General features: G+C 35.0%; 3 protein-coding genes and 1 pseudogene across 5 annotated transcripts; 3 read left to right on the top strand and 1 right to left on the bottom strand.

Annotated features, from left to right (window-relative positions):
- Positions 1–328: 328 nt before the first annotated feature.
- On the top strand, positions 329–6,792 carry LOC124441638 (matrix-remodeling-associated protein 5-like). Of its 3 annotated transcripts, none has more exons than XM_046992117.1 (6): positions 329–341; positions 1,034–1,137; positions 4,484–4,576; positions 5,196–5,564; positions 5,999–6,268; positions 6,366–6,792. In XM_046992117.1, exons 3-6 carry the CDS (start codon positions 4,486–4,488, stop codon positions 6,671–6,673), a joined length of 1,038 nt encoding a protein of 345 aa, XP_046848073.1. In that variant the 5' UTR covers positions 329–341; positions 1,034–1,137; positions 4,484–4,485; the 3' UTR covers positions 6,674–6,792. The 3 variants fall into 3 exon arrangements, with proteins under 3 accessions (XP_046848073.1, XP_046848060.1, XP_046848067.1); XM_046992104.1 differs by having other exon boundaries at positions 1,024–1,137; XM_046992111.1 differs by having other exon boundaries at positions 1,000–1,137.
- Positions 6,793–9,560: 2,768 nt separating this feature from the next.
- LOC124438450 lies at positions 9,561–12,028 on the top strand (annotated as a pseudogene).
- Positions 12,029–15,325: 3,297 nt separating this feature from the next.
- Positions 15,326–16,845, bottom strand: LOC124437579. The gene has a single exon (XM_046987550.1). It carries the CDS (start codon positions 16,773–16,775, stop codon positions 15,657–15,659), a length of 1,119 nt encoding a protein of 372 aa, XP_046843506.1. The 5' UTR covers positions 16,776–16,845; the 3' UTR covers positions 15,326–15,656.
- Positions 16,846–20,795: 3,950 nt separating this feature from the next.
- Positions 20,796–21,988, top strand: LOC124438446. The gene is made up of 3 exons (XM_046988587.1): positions 20,796–20,990; positions 21,060–21,261; positions 21,837–21,988. Exons 1-3 carry the CDS (start codon positions 20,796–20,798, stop codon positions 21,986–21,988), a joined length of 549 nt encoding a protein of 182 aa, XP_046844543.1.
- Positions 21,989–23,417: the final 1,429 nt, after the last annotated feature.

Here is a 23,417-nt window from a genome sequence, read left to right as displayed (position 1 = left end):
CGATTTTGACCAAGACTTTTCTGCATGCTACAAACAACATGACATTCTTTGTCGCCATATTTAGCGTGCAGGCTGTTCATAGTGTTTCAAAACTACGGCCGTTCATTCAGTAACTTACACACAATAAGCGCTTCGAATTTGGATATGCTTTTTCTGAGACACGCTCTACCATAAAAAGTGTAACAAGGCACTTTCCATTTGGAAAGTTAGAATTATCTAGGAGAGCGAAATGGCTAATACTTGTAAAAGAGATTTTACGGCTTCAAGATACATCAACTTCAGTCTTCAAATACGTGTAAAGGTATGTGATAAATGGATGAACTCTAAGCAACGCCAGAGTAGTTATAGCTTTTCAACACAGCATTAGTCAAGTAAGGTAAGTAAAGGTTATTTGAATTGCGTATAATGGAGCTTTATCTTAGATGGATTGTATGTGGCATTATTTTGACATGAGGTTATCCTCATCCTGTGATTTTGAGATTATGGGATAAGTGCCTTCATCCTTCAATCCACAATTTACCAAACGAAAAAGGAAGCAAACCCAAACGGAGATAGATAAAACTGCTTCCTTATTGGGGGTTGAAGTAATAATGAAGTCGACAAAACGACAAAACAAATTGATTTTATGCTGGCATCTTCAACCACCAAGGTAGAAATTTATGCAACAATTATGAAGTCATATTGACCAGAATTTTGAACTTTATAACAAGAAATTCAAAAAAAGTGTCTTATATGCTCAAACTTGAACTAACAAAGCATGACAAAGCACTTCTGGACTGGAATGGTTTAAATTATGCAACAATTTGCCATTCCATTTCACTTCTACTACCGCTGACCAATGCATAAAGCAGGCTTGAATTTGTACGTACGCTGACTGTATTTTGTAATATGGTAACAGCGACCTATTAAAACCCATTTTATTAGCTGCTCACGAACGCAATTAACTCAATTTGCAATCGACGTTTACATGAACTTCCGGAAACGTCGATTCGGTTGCAGCGTTTTTTTATCACCAAGTGCAAGCATCTTTCAGTGTGGGACGACGCGTTTCGGATTGGAAGTTAAAATTTATGTTTTTCTCAGGTGTTTCTGATAGGCACATTACTTGTAACATTTTTTTGGCCACGTCATCTTGAGGTTAGTTCCAGTAAATTTACATAAAACGTCTGTTGTTTGTGGTCTTTTATTTCTCATCTTTAATGCGCAAATTTCAACATAAAACGTTAAAGCGCCTTTTTGGTTATTTATCGATCGTAATCGAAGTATCGATCACTTTGCAAATATAATACAATGCGACAAAAATATCAAGAAACTTGTTGCCAGAATCAATTGCACGTTTAATGTTTTGCAGTTACCGAAGCATATTGCTATTTAAAGTCAATTCTAAATAATGCATTTCATGATGTCAACACATTTCGAAATCATCAACGCAACTCATTCTTCCAAGCTCTCTAGATGCCACGATTGCAAATCGGGATTTTGTAACTAGTTCAAGCGAGTTTCTATAGCAGTTGGGAGTTTTTCGTTCTTTTTTATTGTGGAGAACGAGAAATTTGAGATTTATTTGGGAAATTTTTTTGAGAAAACTGTGTGACTAATAAATGAATTTAAGAAAAAATACACCAAGGATTCTTTACTTCGTTTGTTTTAATTTACAAGTATTCAAACCATGAACCTCCAACACAGACTGATAGGGAACAAACAGCAGGCTACTTCAATGAAATTTTTTGTGACGCAAATCAACTTCTTTATTATGTGATTACCATAATACTTGATACCATGCCATACCACAAGTGCTCGGGTGGATTTAAAATATGGCATGTTTGATAATCTCACTAAACTGTCTTAAGGCTGAAACACACTAGGCAGTCGCTTTAGTCTCGCGTCTAAAACTACCGCTTTGCGTGGTTACTAAGCTAGTAGCGTAGTCGCGTCAGCTAGTCGCTTTGAAAGTTCAACATGTTGAACTTTTGACTTTGGTCGCTTCAGTCGCTTTACACTGATTGGCCAATAGATACATTTTAACTTCCTAAATGCATATCATATTTCTTGTCATAAGCATCATACGAAATTTATAGATTATACCTTGGAAAACGAAGGCAATATATAGTGGAATCTTTCAGTTTTTATATGACATATCAAATAGGGACAATAGGAGCTACAAACTGGAACCCTAATGCACAACCTAAGTGCGCACAATAAGATTATCCACAATATACGCGTAATGGCGTATGGACTATGATCATATTGGCGTGTTTTAACTGGCTTGTTCTCTTTTCTCCACATAGTAGTTTGTACTGAGTAAATATTCATATATTAGTAGCTATAATAAAGGCCAGAATAAAAAGTTTAAGTGATATCTGTGTCTGTAACAAACTAAAATCACCGCCATGTGCAATAGACGCCACGGTAAAAGTCGCGATGGTCGCTGCATGTGTGTTTCTAGCGTTCAAGCGACTGACGCGTGGGCATCAATTCGCTTTGGACGCGCGACTGAAGCGACTGCCCAGTGTGTTTCAGCCTTTAAACTTATTGATAATAATCTTTACTGAAATAGACTTTTTCACCAAATTGGCTTTTGAAAAACTATCGCAAAAAATATTATAATCATTAAGAGTGCAAGCCATAGTACAATTTACGGCATGTTTAAACAAACAAATTATTTACAGTTTATTGCAATTAAAAACTATCAGCATTTGATTTTTGCTCAATGTAAAATCATATTAACTGCCTAAAACGCAGTTCTCTGCTGACCTGGTAGACCCCCATCGTCTTTTGGCACTGGCTCGTTCAGCCACTCAGCTATAAGGAAAAGATTTTCTTTTAATTTCTTCCACAATTCTTGGGATGATAAGCCTTAACAATAATCAGCTTATTCATCGCGGCATCAAGCTGGGTAAATTGTAAATTAGACATCCTAATATTTTTGGATTCTTTCAATAACATCAAATTTAAAGAAAAACCTTGAAAGATGAATAGCAGAACTCCTTATTCAAAATGTCAAAAACGTTGCTATGTCTAAAAACAACGGTCCCATATCTTAGCTACCCTTACTGTATTCAAATATTCAGTGTGTTGCTATTTTAAACATCCGATTAAGAGGAGGGGATGTGATTTTTATGCGATCCACTAGTCTTATGAAAGAGGAGCTGGCGAAGGACAAATCTACGTCAGTGATATGAAACTGAGATATAGTTTGGGTGTAGGAGTTCGAGAATGAATAGGTTTTAGGTTTATTACGAATTGTTAACTAGTAGCCTAGCGATGAATACGAAAAGTTGATGTGTATAATTAAAGCATTTTATAGCGGTAATTTAGTTTTAACATAAAAATGTAGCATATCAAAATGCAATTAGGTTTGGAAAATGTAGAAGTGAATGTAGAAAGCAATATAAAAATATCATATGGTTTTGCGCCCTGGACTTCACTGCCTGATCTTCCTTAAAAAAGACAATCAGTAGCGCATAGAAAACTAAGGAAGTTCAACCAAAAACGTGTAAATAAGGAAGCGTATAAATAAGGAAGTTCGACAAATGTATTTATGAAAGATGTAACGAAAAAAAAGTCAAGTTTGTATCTGGTGTCTGGACCACATTGTTTGTTGCATTTTCTCTGTCCATTACACATGACTTACAAGATCACATCAATAATTTCCTTACCTTTTTGTACATTGGACCACTTTTCTTGTTGCACTTTCTCTGTACATTACGCATAACTTACATGACTTTATTAATAGTTTCTATACTTTTTTGTACAATGAACCACATTACTCGTTGCATTTTCTTGTTGCATTTTCTCTGTACATTACGCATAACTTACATGGTTTTATCAATAGTTTCCATACTTTTTTGTACAATGAACCACATTACTCGTTGCCTTTTGCTCTGTACATTACACATGACTTACATGATCATATCAATAGTTTCTATACTTTTTTGTACATTGGACCACACTACTTGTGCCGTTTTCTCTTTAACTATATTACACATCATTCACATGATCTGAGATCACATCAATAATTTCTAAATGTGAACATCGTTTAGCAAGGACACCCAAACCTACACACAGTCTGTATTCACTTGATTTTTACTGTTACTATTTTCATTAAAATCTTAAATGGCAGTCGACTCGTGGACTGGACCATATTGATATGTATAAGATGATTGAGCGTTCTGGCAACATGATCGCAATTATATATCAGTCATGTTTGACTGGTTTACATCGCCAATTTTACCAGATTGATGATTTAAGACATTCGTAGCCGTTAACGCTTTACCGTTAATTGCATTAACGTTTTGTATAAACTAATTAGCAGGAAAGCTTAGCAAATAGAGAGAATTGTATAGTCGGTGAGGTTAATAATGTAAGGACATGTACCTGGGAAAATTTAAACTAAGACTCATTTGCAGTGCGTCCACTGCATGTTTATATGGATTAAGCTGTGCAACTTGACACTGTATGTTTACTACATTTTTCCTTGTAGATATGGGATCAGTTGTGAGGAACATACTACTTCTTATCGTGCTTTGGATCTCATGTGTATATGGTGATAGTCGATATCTTATAAAAGAATATGGTCAGTTTTACACAACGATGATGTAATCTAGTCTACATATATTGAAAAAATGCTCATAGTCTTAAATCCATTGTTTGTGGAATAATTTGCTTGATCGTCTTGTATTTTGTCAAAGAGTTCCATTATATTGTGTTTCTCGAAGGTAGAAAAGAAATTGGACATAAATATCTTTAAAGATGTTGCTGTGTTATCAATACTCTGGCAGAAGTAGAAGATCTTAATTTCCTTTAGTAAAACCTGTATCAATCTGAATTATGCTGCACAAGGCGACAGACTAATAATTGAGAGGGTGTAGTATTCAGATGTGGATCTCGTACTTCATTGGGTTTTATCATTGGGGTATATTGAAAGACTGCAGTGATTACTGATTATGACATATAAATTTATGAACATGGCCCCTTCACCTTCACTGACCAATCAGCAATCTTATTTGTTGAGAAATTCACATGACAATACAAGTAATTTCAATACAAGTATTATGGCACTGATTTACAAAATATACATAATATATAGTATAGTTTGCACTTCAAGGTATTTGGGAACGCGTAACAATTACTTCATGAAATATATATAATCCACACGTCATGAAATAATAACCGCGTTTTCTTCATTGATATAGCTGATGGAAAACATTTTTGGGGTAAAAATTTTACGGTCATGGAAGGCAAAAACGTTACATTTTCTTGTGGGTCTAAATCGCAAAAGCGTCATAAGGACATTTCATGGTTCGCATCTGTAGAAGAAAGAAAAATTGCTGGTACAATGTACAAACAGTTGGACATCATTAAGAGACGTTTTGGACAAAAAGCGGTCCTCATACGTGGTGGGCGATATTACAGCGGTCGACCTGAAGTAATTCCCAACACATTCGATATCAAGTTGAACAACATAAGTAGATACATAGCTGGGCGATACAAATGTTTGGTAATATCGTTGATGCGCAATACGACTTACGCAGAATTGACAGACCACATTGTCATTGTGAAATGTAAGATTTTTCTTTCTTTCGTCTTGTACTAATGCCGCGGTATCACTCCCCCTCCCCGTTTTCTGTTTTTCGTGCAAAGATTTGGAAGGTGTGAACAAGATGTTTGGTTGTAGCATTCATTGGAAAATTCACTCCATTGGTCTTTTTCAAAATAAAAAAATTGCAGCCCGACCCAAAGTTTGTCATCAAAAGTTTCAAAAGATTCTTACCCACTAAATTGTTAAACATTAACCAGGTCAGCACACCTCACAAGTCACAACGTGTAACAATTTCCTTTGAAGTTAGGACAGTCTAGTCATTCTAGAATGAGATTGGAGGAGTTCTCTTTTCTTGTGTTTGTGAGATGAAGAGAAGGCGGGCATGGAAAAAAATCGTTTGTTACTTTCAAATACTTTTCAAAATATAAGTTATTTTCTCTTTTTTGACATATTTAGCAAAACCAAAGATTGTGTCAAAAAATGAAACCAACATGAAAATCAAGGCTCGTGAAAAACTAAACATGGATTGTGTTTCATCTGGATTTCCAAAACCTTTGATCACGTGGCGTCGAGTGGATGGTCGGCCGTTGCCTGCCAGAAAACTTACGCATTCAACTGGCTTGTTATCCATATCTGATGTCGGACAGCAAGATCGGGGAGATTACGAGTGCACTTCAACTAATATATATGGCCGTGATACTAAAATATATTCTGTTGATATGACAGGTATGCCATTTTATGACTGTATATTTCAACCTGTATTGTAAGATTAATATGACTTAGTCTCGATATATGTACATGAACGTGTTTTGTATCCTGTCAGTTCCTCCACGATTCATATCAAACGGCGACTCGTTTGCGACTGTTGGAAAAGATGGAGTCGTTGCTTGTGTAGCTGTTGGTCTTCCAAGGCCAAAATTTTCATGGAGATGGAAAGACGACAAGGGCTATGAGCAAAGGCTGTCGAGTGCAGAGGGCTTAGTTGGAAGATATCAAGTGAAAACAAAGCATTACTTTGAAAATAGCACGAGTTTTTTTATGATAAAGGACGTTGAAAAAGAAGATCTACGTTCTTACAGTTGCATGCTAGGCAAAGACGACAAACCACAAGAAATAAATTTGCGTGGTTAAGTAAGTGTAAAAATGCCACAAATAACATTCAATAGCATAAGCATTTAATATTAAGTATTTTAAGTCTGAAGATACATAGTATAGATCATGCAATAAACATGCATTTTAAGTAATGTTTATTAACTCGCTTTCTTACTTTAAACACATTTCTTTGGTCACGTTGTAATGTATTCATTTAAGGTTGATATTATAAGGTGCAGCTATTGTAAGAGTTAAAACACCTTAGCACTCATCTTCTCAATACTAAATGGTCTCTTAACAATCATTTCTTGATGAGGTGTCCTTGTATCCTAGTCTAAAAATTAGAGTTCCACATTTTCACTGTGTATCTTTTTGTGAAAGTTGACTTTGTCAAGTTCACGCTTAAAGACTTTCGCTACATAATTTAGTTGACAGACTCTATTGATCCAATAAGAATAGAAAGAAAATATGTTGTGTACGTGAAGTGTTACGCAACTAAAACAGTAAAAATGTTCAGTGTTAAGAACTGTTGACTGAGAAATATTTAGAAAATGATTCACTGGTCATTTCACCTAGTAACTATTATTTGACTGCCCAATTTCAAAAGCCTTTCATCCTATATTTGTATACTTTAATTGTCTAACTGATACTTATACTTAAAATGATGTTTACAGCTAGACTATCTGCTCCTATAATCGAGACAAGGGATTCGTACAGAAGAAAGATTATTTTGAGCTGGAAACTAGCCGAGAATAACGGTGGAAAGCCTGTAACATCAGTAATAATTCAATATGAGCCATACAACACTACAAGTCAGTTTAAAAAGATAACTATACTTATTCAAAAGCGCCCTGTCTACACAAAACAGGCTTAAGACCTAACACAGAATACCATATACAATTGATCGCAATTAATGAAGACGGTCCGAGTGATCCGAATGTTCCTATAATAAAGAGAACTGGCACAGGTGAAGATATTCTCACCACTGTGGAACTGGTTGAAAACTTTTTTATTTTCATGTTTCTCATCTTGCTTTTTTTGAAATTCGCCATTGTTAATTGCTGAATGAGAGAGTTTATCTCAGGAATACGTTGATCACTTAGATAGTTGTTTTTTCAGCGTTATCTTTTCAAGTGAACGTTGCAAACTCGAATGAATCTGATATCCTGAATTTCTCAATTTTCATGCGACGTTTAACCATATTGTCTTTCCACAACTAATCGACATGTGACTTACTTAATCCCATGTTTTTTTTTTGTATCCTTGTAATATGTTTGAAAACAAGCATACTTCTTTCTTCACAGCTTTAACTTCAACGGGTAAGGTTAAGGCCAAGGAAATGGATACAACTGGGATGATCACACTTTTTCAAAATGGTAAATTATGAATTTTCGAATGAGATTGATGATATCACTGACATCCTTAATACATCAACATAATACATCAGTTATCGTAAATATAAAGTAGATTCCATTGAGACTGATATCAGTAACGTCAAAGCCTGTTACGTCCACAGTTCAGTATAAGCGGCACAACAACACAGGTCGGTTTCATAATAAACTGTAGCTTTTGAGAAATGTTCTTTCTACACAATTGGGAGCTATAACCTATCACAATATCACAATACTATACAATATGACTGATTATTGCTCCAAATGATCTTACTGTTCTTGTAAAGAAGTAAACTGAGGCCGATGAAAATATTTTTTATCATGTCATGGAAGGCGTGCAAGCATTTTCAAATTTGGAGAGTTGTATTTTTTTGTTCAGAAGTAGAAATCATGACTTGTTGAATGAGAGGAACGAAGTTTCAGGAATACTTTGATCAGTCAGATGATTGTTTTATCCGCGTTATATCTTCTAAGAAAGCATTACCATGGATGGCGGAGCAATATATGAAGTGCGGGGGCTAAGTCTTCATTTCTACTATAATGTCTTAAAAAACACTTCTAAACTATAACTTCAGCTCTGTCTAAATATTTTTTGTTTTACCATTGCAAAAAGTGGGGGGGGGGGGCTTCAGCTCCTTTCCCCCCAGTTCCGGCGTCCATGATAACAAAGATTAGATCACTTGCATCAGAATAGATCTGATGATCATACTACATCAATTTTGTCACTCTCTCACACTTTTGTATTTTTTCAACAACAAAAACTTAGAACTTTCTGACCTCATGATTTTTGTCAGCTTAAAACCAGCTACTATTGTCTATAATCACCCAAAATTCGAAAGCTCATTGACGTAAGTGTGGACTTTAACTTTTTAATTGACACCTATGTTTAAGCTCCTATAATCCAGACAGTGACCACAAACAGATGGAGGACTACGATGAGCTGGATGTCAGCAACGTCGAATCTTGGAACGTCAATAATAATCATACTTAAGCAATACAACACCACAGGTAAGTTTGATTATAGAACTGTAGCTATTGAGAAGCGCCCTGGATGTGACAAGTCTACACAATTAAAAGCTTAAAATCTTGCAATATACAATACTATTGATAACTGTGAATGTGAATCGGTTCCAGTGACCTGAGTTTCTCAAACGAAGGAAACTGACGCTATAGTGAATGTATTTTAGCAAAAATTGCGGAAGGCAGTTTCCAATTTTTCTGGTGCTCCTTCTGTTTTCCAAAATTAGAAATTATAAGATGCAAAAACTATATACGGGCAATGAGTCAATGAACGAATTAAAACAAATGGCTTCACAAAAAAAGCGTTTAATACACTTGGATGCATTTTTTAATTTATAGTTTCACAACCTCTCAAAGACGTCGACGAGCAACATGTCAAGGAAACAGAATCCGTTAATAGATTTGCTATTATTGCCGGGGTGGCAGGAGGAATTCTTACCGTTATTGTCGTGTGTATATTGATCAAAGTAAGAAGACGACACAGCGTAAAAAAGCCGATACAAAATGCTGAACGAATGGCAAAGTGCACTAATGATGACAACGTTAGTATTTCTAAAAAACGAATAATTTAAATTGACGCGAAGAACACGAGTTATTTGAGCGATAACTTGAATATCTTACGTTTTGCAATCAACAGAATTGATAAACGTCTTGCAAAAAAAATGGTGATCGTCCATTGACCAATATTGGCTCAGCTTCTGGTGATATTCTTAATTTATATACTTCAAATAAATAGGAATTCCCAAGAGAGAGACTGTAGCTACAAAACGTACTTGGCTCTGGTATTTTCATGGAAGCCAAAGCCGAAGGAATTAACGGTCAGAACTCTGTTAGCACACCAGTTGCCGTTAAATTTGTCAAAGGGGATTTTATCAGAAAGAAATTCCTGTTCGATTTAGCTTGACACTGATCATTTTGGTTGTAGTGGTTCTTGTTTTAGTTGTTGTCGTTGTTGTTGTTGTTGTTATTGTTATTACTTTGATTTTTGATGCTGCATTGGTTGTGTTTGTTAATGTTCTCTTTATCGCTTTTGTTGATGTTTTGTTATTGCTTTCGTTTTGCCGTGGTTGTGATATTTACTTATTGTTGTAATATTGATGCTGTAGTTGTTGTGTTTACGATTCTTGTTACTACAATTATTATTGTCATCGTGGTTCTAATATTTACTAATTGTTTTAATGTTGATGTTGTAGTGATTGTGTTTGTGGTTTGTGATTCTTGTTACAACAATTATCATTGTTATCGTGGTCGTCGTTCTTTATATTATTCTTCGTAATATTTCTCCCCCAGAAAAATAGCATCCCTCTGCTAAAATTTGCTTACAGAAACTTAACTATAGTTGTTGAAGCTGATTGAACCTCATAAAAATGTTATCAATTTAATGGGCTGCTGTACAAGATCAGGTATTATATTTATTTGGTTAGTGAATTCCATCATAAACGAGATTAACTCGTGCTTTCAATCTTTTTCAGAACCGCTGATAGCCATCTTTGAATTTGTGCCCATGGTGACCTTCAAAGCTTTCTACGAGCTAGTCGTGGTGTAAGAAATCAGTATTATCTGGATTGTTACAAGCAACCGTAATCAAGATTGACTTCCAATGAGTTGCTCATGTTCGGTACACAGGTTGCTAGAGGAATGGCGCATCTCGAAAATTTAAAGGTGTGTGAAAACCCGTAGGAATACTTGTAAAAGATAGAGCAATGAGTAATTTATTTACTGAAAATTTGAGACGTAGAAATTGGATAACATCTCACGACAAATATATGCTCAGAGAAATAACGTTTACACACAGACATCTTGACAAATTGATGAAGCTTCTTTTTTCAGATCATCGCTGTTTTCAGGTTTTTCAATCCCTCCTTTCGTAAATTGCTTGTAGGTAATTACATTGCAAATTTGTTTCACCCATCTACTTTGTAATCCTCATTTTGAAATCCATCGAATGCTCTTAAAACGTCTGCAGGTTATCCACAGAGATTTCGCCGCAAGAAATATATTAGTTGATGAAAACAAAATTTGCAAAGTCTCAAATTTTGGATTGGCACAAGACACAAACATCAAAGATCATTACATTTGTAAAACAGCGGTTTGTCTAATGCTTAATATTTTGGGCAATTATAGCCTTGTTTAAATAATCGTGCACTGTATGTTCACGTAGCTAATATAGGTAGGTTATAATATACAACAGCATGCTATTTGATGTGTTCAACTTTCAAAATACTTAAAAAGTAACTCCAACAATACGGTTTTATTCCTTTAAAATACACAATCAGTTGCATTTTGTTAAGCCAATGTTTTTGAACTCAAAATTGAGCTGTTAAATTTTATTTTAATTCACGCCGGACCCGCCATTAATTTTCTAAAACGTTGATGTGAATTCTACAATATTCTGTTATATTGTATTATATTCTATCATGTAAGTTTTTGACAATGAAAAGCAGTTTGCTTCGTTTAAATTTGTTTGTTTCTCTTGTGGGTTTTGAAGTATGATAAAAATCTGAAATAAAGAAATGGGTCAATGTGGTCTTGAACAAAAATTTCTTGATTAGAATATGAAGTGTTGCAACTTTATTGCAGACTTTTTCCTGAAAATTTATAATTTCAAAGAAAATAGAGAAATTTTTGCAATTTATTAAGGGTTTTGATAAATTCTTACATATTTTGCTAATTGACTTGACATTGATTAAAGTTGCAGTATGTTTCTTAGGGTGGACGATTCCCATCAAATGGATGGCAATTGAATTCCTTTTGGATGGAATTTTGACGACAAAGAGCAATGTGTAAGCTGAATTTCTACGTTTTTTCCCTGCAACTAAATTTCATTTTTATAATTTATGTTTCTTCAACGTACAACACAAGTCTATGCATCTGTTATTGCAAGATAAATACTTCGTGATAAAAGTTGAAGTTCTCCAAAATCTATATATTCAGATGGTCTTTCGCTATCGTCTTATGGGAAATCATTACTCTTGGTGTGTAAAAATAATAATTTTGAATCGATGTCGATCAAGAATAATTAAAAATAAATCAAAGCAGTTATCAATAATTCAAACTCTGTCATAAAATTTCCAAAGAATGAAGTTCTACTCGGTTCTATCAACAGGGTGTAGCCTCTCTGCTCATTTAGACATATTCAATTATATTGTAATGATCCGGAATTTACATCGTCGTTTGCACGATTGAGGTTCTTAGCCTTTGCATGTTTTAAGGTTTACTACATCGATTTGCAGCGACGAATTGTATGAAAACATAATTAACTATGCAAATTTTTGTCTTTCTAATTTATGTCAAGTTTACTGTGCGAATCTGAGAGTTTTTCTCGTAATGTTGTCATTGGGATTCATCATTTTATAAATAAAAAAAAATACAACTAAATACATCGTAATGGGACAAACTCATTTTTAGTACGAAATTTAAACTTCCTTTCTCTGTAACCACTGCTTTCTCGTTAACTAGGTATAAGCTTTTGATGGATTGCTGGGACATTGCACCGCATCGCAGACCAAAATTTGAATTACTCGCTCGTAACTTGCACCATATGTGTAATGATGACTTTGTAAGTTAACGTTTGCAAGATGTTATATTGAGGCTGAAATGAAATCAAAGGATCAAGAAAATTCACATTAAAATATCCTTGTTTACAAACATATCTCTCTTTGAAACTATCAAGTATACGAACAATTTCTAAGTGGAAGAGTCGACCATGACCATCATGCAGTCTAAAAATTACAAAAGCTAAATTACATAAGTTTTTAATCTTCACATCCGCTTTAGTAGAGTAAAATAGTATTGTGGCATTTACCTGCTCAAACACGTTTGATGTGTAAATTGTATTTTATCAATTATCAAATTATCTTTGTTATGTGGAGTCAGTTTATCGACTCTGTCGAAATAAAGACTCAGGTATGCCCAGTTAAATATGTTTGTAGCATGTGGACATGTCAAAATTGCATGTTTTCTTCTTCAACAGGAATACATCAACATGGGAACATACGATGATCATTTATACATCAACTTTGATTTGAATACTGTGTCAGAGGGAAGTAAAAATGGATCTTTAACCAATGAAACAAAATGTAAAAGATGCTGGGAGTGAGAGAGAGGCTTTAATGAAAGACAACATGTTATAATAGAGTTTTTCGACTTTATAATCAACTTACTCATCATTAGCAAGGAAAAGTATAATTTTTTTTGTGATTTATATGTACATCAATGACAATACAGAGAGGATGAATTTATAACTCAACCTCTTAGATAATTGTGAGCATGTGTACAATTATAAAAGATAATGTACATCCACACAAAACACTTTCTGCATTGTGGAGACTTGTTATAACTTTACACTAACACTAACACTGATTATATATCAATTAACAAAACTGCATTCTTTGAAAAAAATTCTTGAGTAGAGTCAAATATGTTGCACGGATAGTGGCGACGCGAATTTGCCTGCATGCGGAAAATGCATGTTGGTGGGCTCGGAACAAGCATTTACTATATGTTAGCCACTTACATCAACTTACATCATTATAGGTTTGGAGTCCGTAAAACTCCTAAATTCAAGTTTCAAAAGAAGCTTTTAAAATAATGTATCGAACAAATAAAATAACTAGCGCAACATTACGCCACACATGTTTGTCCTCTATGGGATTTTATGCTTATGTGACAATATTGACATATATTGACATATTCTGTAATTACTTGTGCGGTCACGTTGCATTTAAACCATTAAATAATATAAATTAAACCAGCGTTCAGAATGTGTGCTCAAAATCTAGGGGCAAAATTTAAAGTTTGAAATGAATCAGAAACTCAATGGTTGATGTCGCGAAATGACTCGGACACGACATCCCATCCCTGTAACTTCTTCCCCACACTCAAATATTGATGCTGGCGGCAGCTTTATGACACTAAGAGGCTGATTACATGGAGCATTTTCAACCCTGGGTTGAACTGAACCCTTTTAAGTGAGTTGAAATTTATTGCGATTATATGGAAATCTTGTCCCCGGGGATGGAAATTACCGGGTAAACGCGCGAAATTTAAATATATAAAACATGGCTGCCGAAAATCACAAAAACAACATTTCAAGTTATTCAATGTGGAATCTTAATAGCGCTGATAATACAGTGCTGTGGTATGGCTATTGCATACAGAATGATGCAGCAGAAGAGGTTAAGGATACTTGATGCATATTTTCAAGCAAAAACCAAGAAACTGATGAGAAAGAGAAGGCATCTAATGCTTCGTCGGCTTTGCCGAAAACCAAGAAGCACCTGGGTAGTATTTGGTAGGACCGATCAGTGGTGGAGGAATCTAATTAGTGAGAATGCTTTATCCATTTCATGGAAAAAAAATTTGAGAATGAGCAAAGAAAACTTTTACCGTTTGGTTGCTGAACTAGATCCTGTAATTGGTCATAAACCAAATTCACCCAACTACAGGCTGCTTAGCTCAAGCAAGAAGGTGGCTGTAACGTTATACTACCTTAAGGACACTGGCTCTTTGTGGATGACTGCTAATACTTTTGGCATTCATCAGTGTACAGCCTCTAAAGTCATTAAGGAAGTGTGTTCTGCTATCAACAAATTATTAGGGCCCAAATACATTTTCTTGCCAAAGAATGAGAATGAAATGAGGAAAAAAGCTTCTGAATTTGAATTAAAATTTGGTATGGTGCAAGCCTTTGGACTGATTGATGGTACTCACATTCCAATCAAATGCCCACCAGAAAATTCTCAAGATTTTTTTAATTACAAACAGTATTTTTCTCTCAATGTCCAAGCTGTTTGTGACAGTAAGGGTTACTTTATGGATGTAGAGTGTAGGTGGCCTGGATCAGTGCATGATGCCAAAGTGTTTGCAAATTCATCTGTTTGTAAAAGGCTTAACAGCAGACAGTTACCAATCACCTACCTCACACTTTTACTAGGTCATGATCCAGTTCCAAATTATCTTATAGGGGATCCAGCATACCCCTTAACACAATTTTGTCTAAAGGAGTACCAAACATGCACAGACAATGCCCAGATAATATTTAATAGTATGCTCAGGTCAGCAAGAAATCAAATTGAATGTGCTTTTGGCAGACTCAAAGCTCGTTGGGGTTTCCTCAACCGAAAAGTGGACATAAAGTTTGATTTAGTTCCAACAGTCATATACAGTTGTTTTGTATTGCACAATTTCTGCGAACAAAATGGTGACTTTTTACTAAATGAAAAGGAAATTTACTTGCAAGTGTTACAACATGTACAAGATGAAGATACTACACCAAATGTGCCTGATCAAATATATTCATGTAACAACTTAGATGGTGAAACTGTTCGTTCACTACTAACAGATTACATTACCCATAACTTGCCTTATAACTATTATTAACATAACTTACAGGCTACTTGCTACTATTAAAAACTATTGAATATCATACATTTATGTTTCAAAAACAATGCTGTTTTATTGTTGTGAGAATCAGGTTGTGGAATATACTGCAAACAATCAAATATTAACTATTGGAAAAGTATTTAACATTTTAAAATACATAATTTGCATGCATCTTTACAGAAAGGCAATATTCACTGTTGTTAAAGAGTTTCATAAGTAAAACAGTTTTATGCATTTTGATTGTCATTGTCAATTTTCCGGGAGCAATGATCTTCAAAATCGAATTGGCAAGTACCATAATTATTGTGGAATGTTGCATTAGGCATGTGACCAGGAACATGGTAAGGATTAGGACTATAGGGCATGCCTTGTAGATGGTTGTTTTGCTGTGCACATACCTGAGTCATCATTTGCATTGATTGGGCAACTTGGGCAATAGATTGACTCATTTGCTGCATTGCTGTGGCAAAGGTTACATCAGACTGCTTTATTGCATCAGTCATGTCTTTCCTGAATTGTGCATCTTCTTTGGCCTCCTTTAACAGGAGCTGGTCACGCTGGGCAGCACTTAACTGTCGTTCAAGATGCTTTCTTTTGTTGTCAATTAATCTTGGAACCATTGCCATTGCCTTCCGTTTTCTTGTACCACTGTCCAGGTCCAAACAGTCGTCTAATGAAACATCATTGTTCTCATCATTCAGGCTTTCTGATGGGGAAAGAGAAGTAGGAAAAATTACATCATCCTGCTCTTTTGCATTGGTGGCATTAACTTCCTCGGTGAAAGTTCCACATTTCAATGGCTCTGTCGCCGGAGAACCTCCCCATATCTTCACCAGTTCATCATAAAATTGTAACACAATTTTTCCGCTACCACTGCGACGTCCACTAGTTACAGCAACAGAGAAGTTATGTCGAATTTCTTTCAGTTTTTCATGGACACGCTGATATCCTTTCTTTACAAGTTTTTTATCATGATCTTGCGCAACTCGTAGGGTTTTTTTCTCTTTTTGCTCCTCACTAAGGACATCATCTTTCAAGCCAAATATTGGATGAGTTGTAACAGATGGCGGACCAAACTGGGTCGGGTCATCAGCATATATTTTCGCCATTTCCACGCGTATTGCTTCGTATAATCGGACTTTATCAGCATAGAAATCCATGTTTTGAAACTCCATTTGGCTTTTATAGTTGGCCAAACAGCGTATCAAGTTCTCCATTTTGTCATCCTTGTCCCAACGAAATCTTCTTTCGCGATAAGTGCTTGTATTTACAAGTTCTTCCTTATTTTCCAGATCCTCATGTATCGTCTCCTCCATTTTGCTAAGGACAACAATCAGACTACGCATGCTCAAATATCTCGGCCCTGGGTTGAAAACAATTACATGGCGTAACTTTCAACCCAGTGCTGAGTTCAACACTGGGTTGAAATTTCAACTCGATTTGCAGAAACAGGGTTGAAATTTCAGCCCCGGGGTTGAACTCAGCACTGGGTTGAAAATTTGCCATATAATCGCACGTTTGGTATAACAAATGTTTCGTATTAAGACTGGGCTGAAATTTCAACTCACTTAAAAGGGTTCAGTTCAACCCAGGGTTGAAAATGCTCCATGTAATCAGCCCCTAATATCGGCAAAAATGTTATCGGTAAAGAAAGAAAATCATTCGTTTCTAATTGAAAAATGCACAAACATTGCAGAATTGATGTGCAGAAAAACATTAAGCGCAAAGTTCTTTCTTTGTAAATATCTTAATGGTCTTTATCTCTCAAAAAAATTACGCCAAATAAACACATCCATTTTATCATTAAATTTGGTTTTCAAACCACCAAGAAGAACTTGTCATATTATTGCCGTATAATTCCATATTTATGACCCATAGAGAATGACATGCCATATATATTATGTTTGCTTTACATACTTTGAACTATGCACAATACGTATGGACATTGCAATGCAATTCCTTCCCTTAATGCCCGGGCTAACTTTCACTGGCCGATCTACATTCTGTAGGATTTTATACCGCAGTAGGATTTTAGGAAAACATACCTAGTTGTCAAAATAACGAGATTGTAGGGAAATGTAAATTTAAAGGTTTCACTTTTTGGAAACTGTACTCCAACAAATTTTCGTTTACAGTTGACGAGAGGAAATGAAGATAATGACTAAGTTAATAATGTTCAAATCAAAGCAAAATATCAAAGTACCGAGAATTTATCCTCGAGCTACACCTCAGGGATAAATCCCCATTCCTCTTTATGCATGAAGCTCTTAGATGACCATTTACTTGAATATTTGATATTGTTGACAGCCATCGGATAAATATAATGAAATATCATTTAAACTCAGACCAGCTAAAAGTCGTAGACAGTATACTTCTCTTCACGAGGAAAGACTGTAAAGCCAGTACTCATTTCCATAGTAAACTTTAGGTTTTTTATAATTTATACGTATACATTTAAAATCGTCAATGTTAGTTGTATCCAGCAGTCAGCAACAAGCACATCGTAGCGCGAAATGTCTAATTTTTCTTCTTCACGTTAAAGTTATACAGTCTTGGTTGTATTGCCCTGTTCAGATGATACCGCATTGCGCATTTAATATCTACGACGAATTTTTTTTAAAATAGACATGTTTCGACATCTCATGATGCCATCTTCAGTATAAGTGAAATAATAAATAATACAAGGTTTATATAAAAGTATTGTGATACATAAATTACAACAATAATATAGAAATAAGATAAATTAATGGGGAGCGTCCCATTAACGATTTATTATAAACTAAATATTGTATTGAATTTAAAAACTTGAACTGTCTTTTCTAATTTAAAAACTTGAACTGTCTTTTCAAAGATTATCTTTCACTCGGCGTTTATCCAAAGTTTCTCTGCTTTCCACTAGCAAATGTCAACAACCAAGATAGCTTTGAGGTACGCAAACAATTATTACGCAGTACAATCTAAAAGCGAACAAAGGAAGAAAGGAAGTTATCGAATGAAGTAACGAAAATATCAGAAAGTTTAAAGAATAATCTATCCTTTCTCGACTGGAGTATTTTAAACAAAGCACTGGAAAAAACATAACCAAATACCTACAAAAGGCAGTTCAAGTTTTAAAATTCAATACAATATTTAGTTTATAATGAATCGTTAATGGGACGCTCCCCATTAATTTATCTTATTTCTATATTATTGTTGTAATTTATGTATCACAATACTTTTATATAAACCTTGTATTATTTATTATTTCACTTATACTGAAGATGGCATCATGAGATGTCGAAACATGTCTATTTTAAAAAAACTCGTCGTATATGTTAAATGCGCATTAGCAATAGTGCTTCTACGAAATTAATGGATACCGCATTGGTTTTATACCGGTTACTTTTCGTATCGGACAGGCCTTGCGTTCATACGGCTCCACTGCAATCCGATAGGCTTTGTATTTGTTTTGTATCTGTTTTGTATCTGTTGACTATTTGACTCCGCTATGGAAGTGGTATGAAACCATCCGATACATTCCGACGTTCCGTTGTCGACTTGTCGTGTGAATGCACGAATCCAATACGTTTCGCTTTGGCAGCTAAAAATTTCGTGCGATTTTTTTCAAAAATGAACGAGAACATAGCGATACAAATCATGTGTTCATTGAATATTCCACTAGCAGAAGCAAATATAATACACCTTCAGCAGTGAATGTTTAAGTCTTTAACAATGCATTATATCTCAGTGGGAAAGCTTCTTTCTGGTATCATTGTAAGGGCAACGTATGATCGGTCTTATTTGGACTTTATACTTTTCCAGTCCTTGCTCTCATACATACGCTATGCTACAGAAAAAGCTCTACTTTGTTATCGGTCTAAAAAGAAGTTCTTTTCATTACGATACATTTAAATTAGACCAGAATTAGCCCCAATTGCCGTTATTGCTTGCACTTACTGGGGAGAAGAGAAAGTTATGTAACGTCTTACGAATCCAGCATATCATGTGAACAGGGTCATAAAGGAGTTATTTGCATAAGCGAATAATAATTTTATTGCTTCCGCGGGTTATGTAGTTTAAATTGTAAATAGGAGATATGTTAATCATGGGGAAACGAAGAGAGGGTGGGGCACACTCTTAACATATACAAAAGTACTGGGAAAGTTTGTTACTATTTAGTTTATTTACTCAAAGCAGTCCGCGTGCTTAGGTCATGAAGTTCAAGGTTCATTGCAGACGCTGCACGAGCAAACAGGCTGTTTGCTACAATTATTTGCATTTTGTTCACATGCACATAGTGTGATTCAGGTGCACAGGTAATGCACTAGTAAATCGCATATCATTCAGCAAGTGGCCGTCGCCAGGTGAAGTTTATCGAAAAATCCACCCTTCACTCCCTCCCTTTCTCTCTGTCGATTTTGCATGTACTATTTAGACTTGTTTCCCGGGGTGGCAATTTTATCACCCCACCTTTTCTGTGCTATACAGAAAAACTTTATTCGTAAAGATTTTTGTTTAAATTGTGTAAAATAATTAATTTAGATTATGTTATACTTGTTATCTCTATTTTAATAAATCGGCATGTGCTTTCACACATTACCAATTTTTACCCAAAAGAAAGTACTCTTTAATGTGATGCGCTCAGAAAACAGAGCTCATCGGCCTCAGAACCTCCTTTGGATTTTGATTTTGTTATGATTAAGCGGAAGCGATAATAATTCCCATGATTGACAACACGTAATATTATTCTGTGCGTGTGCATGGAATTGCAGAAGATTGAAGATATAGGAGTCGTAGTTTATGAAAAACTCAAATATTGAATTTTTTATAAGCTTTGCGAGTAAAATTTGGCATTTGAAAGGTTTGACGACGTTAAAAGCCAGCGTCAGAAAGCCCTAAATCAAACACAAAAAAGTCAGAAACAATCAAATGATGAGAAAGGTCGACAAATAATTCCCTTCTTGGAGCAAGGAAGACATTTACATTGTTATTTTTATCTACAATTTAAATTCCAAAAGCTTTCAAAAAATACGTGTCTCAAATTCATGATGGGCTCGCTGACAAAGAGTGACGGCATCTCATCAAAAAGCAAGGAAGAAATGAGAATGAAAAGCATCCAAGATAACACAAAGGCATTTACGTTTCCAAAGAAAAAAAATCCATGGTTTAAAAACAAATGTGTGAAAAAAAGTTGTCAAATTAATAGTAAAACAAACAAAGAACTTTACATTAAGTAAAGTCTTCCGCAAACCAAAAATATTCAGTAATGCTCCTTATATTTGTTGTTTTAAGGGCAATAAAAATTAGACGACTTCTCTTTCTCGACAAATGAGCCATATATATCTTGAATAATTCTTGAACCCTCTCTTTATTTTAGCATCTGAATGATGACGGAGTTTGCATCGCAACTCAACATGATCAATGACGGAATGCTCAACAAATCAAGAGTTAAAACCACGAAGAGTCATTTTTTAAGAGCTGAGGCATTTATCAATGCAGGCATGGAGTCTTCTGCAAGCAAGTTAAACGCTGTAGACTCAAATTTGAGGCCGAGTATAAGATTTGCGCAAACAAATGAAACAGTAAGAATACATATTGTATTTGACCTCAAACAACATGGTCCTGTTTCAATTATCATTTGTTTTTCATAGCCTTTCAATGAGCAAACTGGAGCAGAAAGACAAAAGTCAAAGGTTTCGAACAGAAGACATCGAAAGATCCATCCGCATATCGACTCACTGCCACCAAGAATTGTAAAACCACTTCATCAGTCTCACAAAATTTTTCAAAGTCGATCGATCAATGTACAAGAGGGAGGTATAAATGAACAGGTCAAAACTATGGCAGCAATAGGTAATTACATATATGCATTGGTATGACCAAATTGCTACGTAAATTTTAGATTTTTTCTTTAAAAATGTATGGTTTTTACAATGAGTGAACGGTGGCGTAACGTAACCTTTATGGAGGGCACTCTGTCAAGCAGTAATTTGTAAGCTCCCTTTGTTCCAATATGTATAGGCTGCTGGTTGTATACACCAGTGGTGTCGAAAGGATTGTATTTTAGGCGGCAAACACCCACAAAATGTATATTACGCTGCGTTTGATATCACTGATATTTTCAAGTTACTTATTTTATGCATGGGAAATTGTGGGGGGTGGGGGTAGTTGCCTTCACCCCTTGCCAACATCGCTGGTAAACATAAATTCATGTAGCCACAACTGATGACATTTAACTCGTACATACTTGGTTAGAGAATAATCTTGATTATTTTGTAGAGAGCACGCCTCCAAACATTCCTCAACACGAATAACATTCCTATTTCATTAACAATGTACTAAAACCATGACGGATATTTATTAGACCGCTTGTACGTCTATAGTTTTAATTTGATTCAATATAAACGTATTCTCATTGTTAAATAAAGCCGTGGTATATCGTAGTTCTTATCGAAGGCACCTAAACATCGGAGTGCCCGGTCAATTGACACCGTTGCATCACCCTCCCAGTTACGTAACTGTGAGTGGTCATCATATCCTGCAGGCAGCCTACAGCACTGCTTGTATGACATATTTGTAGCATGCTTCATTTTATGTCAGAGAAGAGAACATACATAGTTTGTTGCTAGGATTAGGGTATGTCAAATCATTCACGCGACTGATGTTTATAGTTCAAAAATTACTTATCAAATTTAATGATTAAAATTTTTTGTGATCATTGAATTCCCGATGTATAATCGTATGAGTTTCATTGTCAAAATTTTGTTTTATATCTGAAATCGTACGTAAATATCACGTTAGCAAACAGATCGGTACATTTTAGCATATCTGGATGTAGTTCTAAAATAGAAAATACCATAGTGAATTGTAAAAGTAATATAATAAGTTGATAGTTCTTAAAAGAACTGTTTTAAGTAAAGAGCATTAACCCAATAGTTCTAAATTAAACAACACAATGCATTTCGGCAGACTACTCCTCAGGTGTCAACGTCTGCTAAATGAAAATTTACAATCTACCGATATTTATAATGCCAAGAAAGAGTATACGTCATCTCCAAAAGGGGAGATGACGCTCAAAACAGGGAAACCTTGAAGCTTGGCCAAACAGCAAAGTATTTTTCATAACCACTAGGTAATTTTTCTGATGATCATTATAAATTTCAGACTAAATTATTTCAGACAAATTTAAAACAAACTTTGTGAAAACAATAATGCGAATCAGACAAATTAAAACAAACGTTTTAATAATTGCTGTAACATGTATTCATGATTAATTTGCAAATTCTCTTTGATCGATTAATTGATTTGATTGAACTACTGGTGTAGAGTTCAGGAACTAAAAAAATTACCACCGTTTTTCATTGGCTATAATAATAGTAATAAATATAGTATTATAGTAACAATTACATGATAATGGGAATAACTACTCACAAAACAAACATTTAGATGACAATGGTATATCTGTAGTTTGACTGAAAAACTGACTAATCTACAATTTTCAAAATGTCCCCAGACAGTTTCAAAATAATGAATATGACTTCCATTTTAAAAAAAATGACCAGCCTCTCTTCTTCGTTTGTCGATAAACGTATGTTGTATTTTAACCAGGATCTAAACAAAAAGAGAAAAAATCGGGGAAATCTATAGGCGCTTTCCGAGTTTCTGGACAACAAAAGACCAAAGAAATAGAATTGAAAAAGCCAGAAGAAGCCCAGTCCTTGAATAAAGAAATCAAATTGAGCCCCAAAGCAAAAGAAAGAGGATGTTTTCCAAATATATTTAAAAGAAAAAGGAGTCCAGTTGAGCTATCGACCGAGAAAAATGATTACCAATGCAAGATTGAAGATAATTAAGCCAGTGGGAAATACTGGCAAATGTAAAAGACCGCTGCAATGTATGCTTTTCCTTTCTGCGAAAAATATTGCCGGAGTTCATTTCGGAAAATATGCTTGCTTAAAACGCTTTTAATGCTTCATTATGCTTACGCTTGATATTTTTAGCTTATGCGA

The sequence above is a fragment of the Xenia sp. Carnegie-2017 genome, unplaced genomic scaffold (genome assembly GCF_021976095.1).
Source record: "Xenia sp. Carnegie-2017 unplaced genomic scaffold, XeniaSp_v1 HiC_scaffold_1, whole genome shotgun sequence".
Classification (NCBI taxonomy): Eukaryota; Metazoa; Cnidaria; class Anthozoa; order Malacalcyonacea; family Xeniidae; genus Xenia; species Xenia sp. Carnegie-2017.
This window is presented reverse-complemented; position numbering and strand designations above follow the sequence as displayed.

Coding starts and splice junctions, on each gene's coding strand:
- LOC124441638 (XM_046992117.1), top strand. CDS start 4,486: ATGGGATCAGTTGTGAGGAACATACTACTTCTTATCGTGCTTTGGATC. Junction 5,565..5,998: donor CCACATTGTCATTGTGAAAT/GTAAGATTTTTC, acceptor TGACATATTTAG/CAAAACCAAAGATTGTGTCA. Junction 6,269..6,365: donor ATATTCTGTTGATATGACAG/GTATGCCATTTT, acceptor GTATCCTGTCAG/TTCCTCCACGATTCATATCA.
- LOC124437579 (XM_046987550.1), bottom strand. CDS start 16,775: ATGCGTAGTCTGATTGTTGTCCTTAGCAAAATGGAGGAGACGATACAT.
- LOC124438446 (XM_046988587.1), top strand. CDS start 20,796: ATGACGGAGTTTGCATCGCAACTCAACATGATCAATGACGGAATGCTC. Junction 20,991..21,059: donor TTGCGCAAACAAATGAAACA/GTAAGAATACAT, acceptor TGTTTTTCATAG/CCTTTCAATGAGCAAACTGG. Junction 21,262..21,836: donor CAAAACTATGGCAGCAATAG/GTAATTACATAT, acceptor TGTTAAATAAAG/CCGTGGTATATCGTAGTTCT.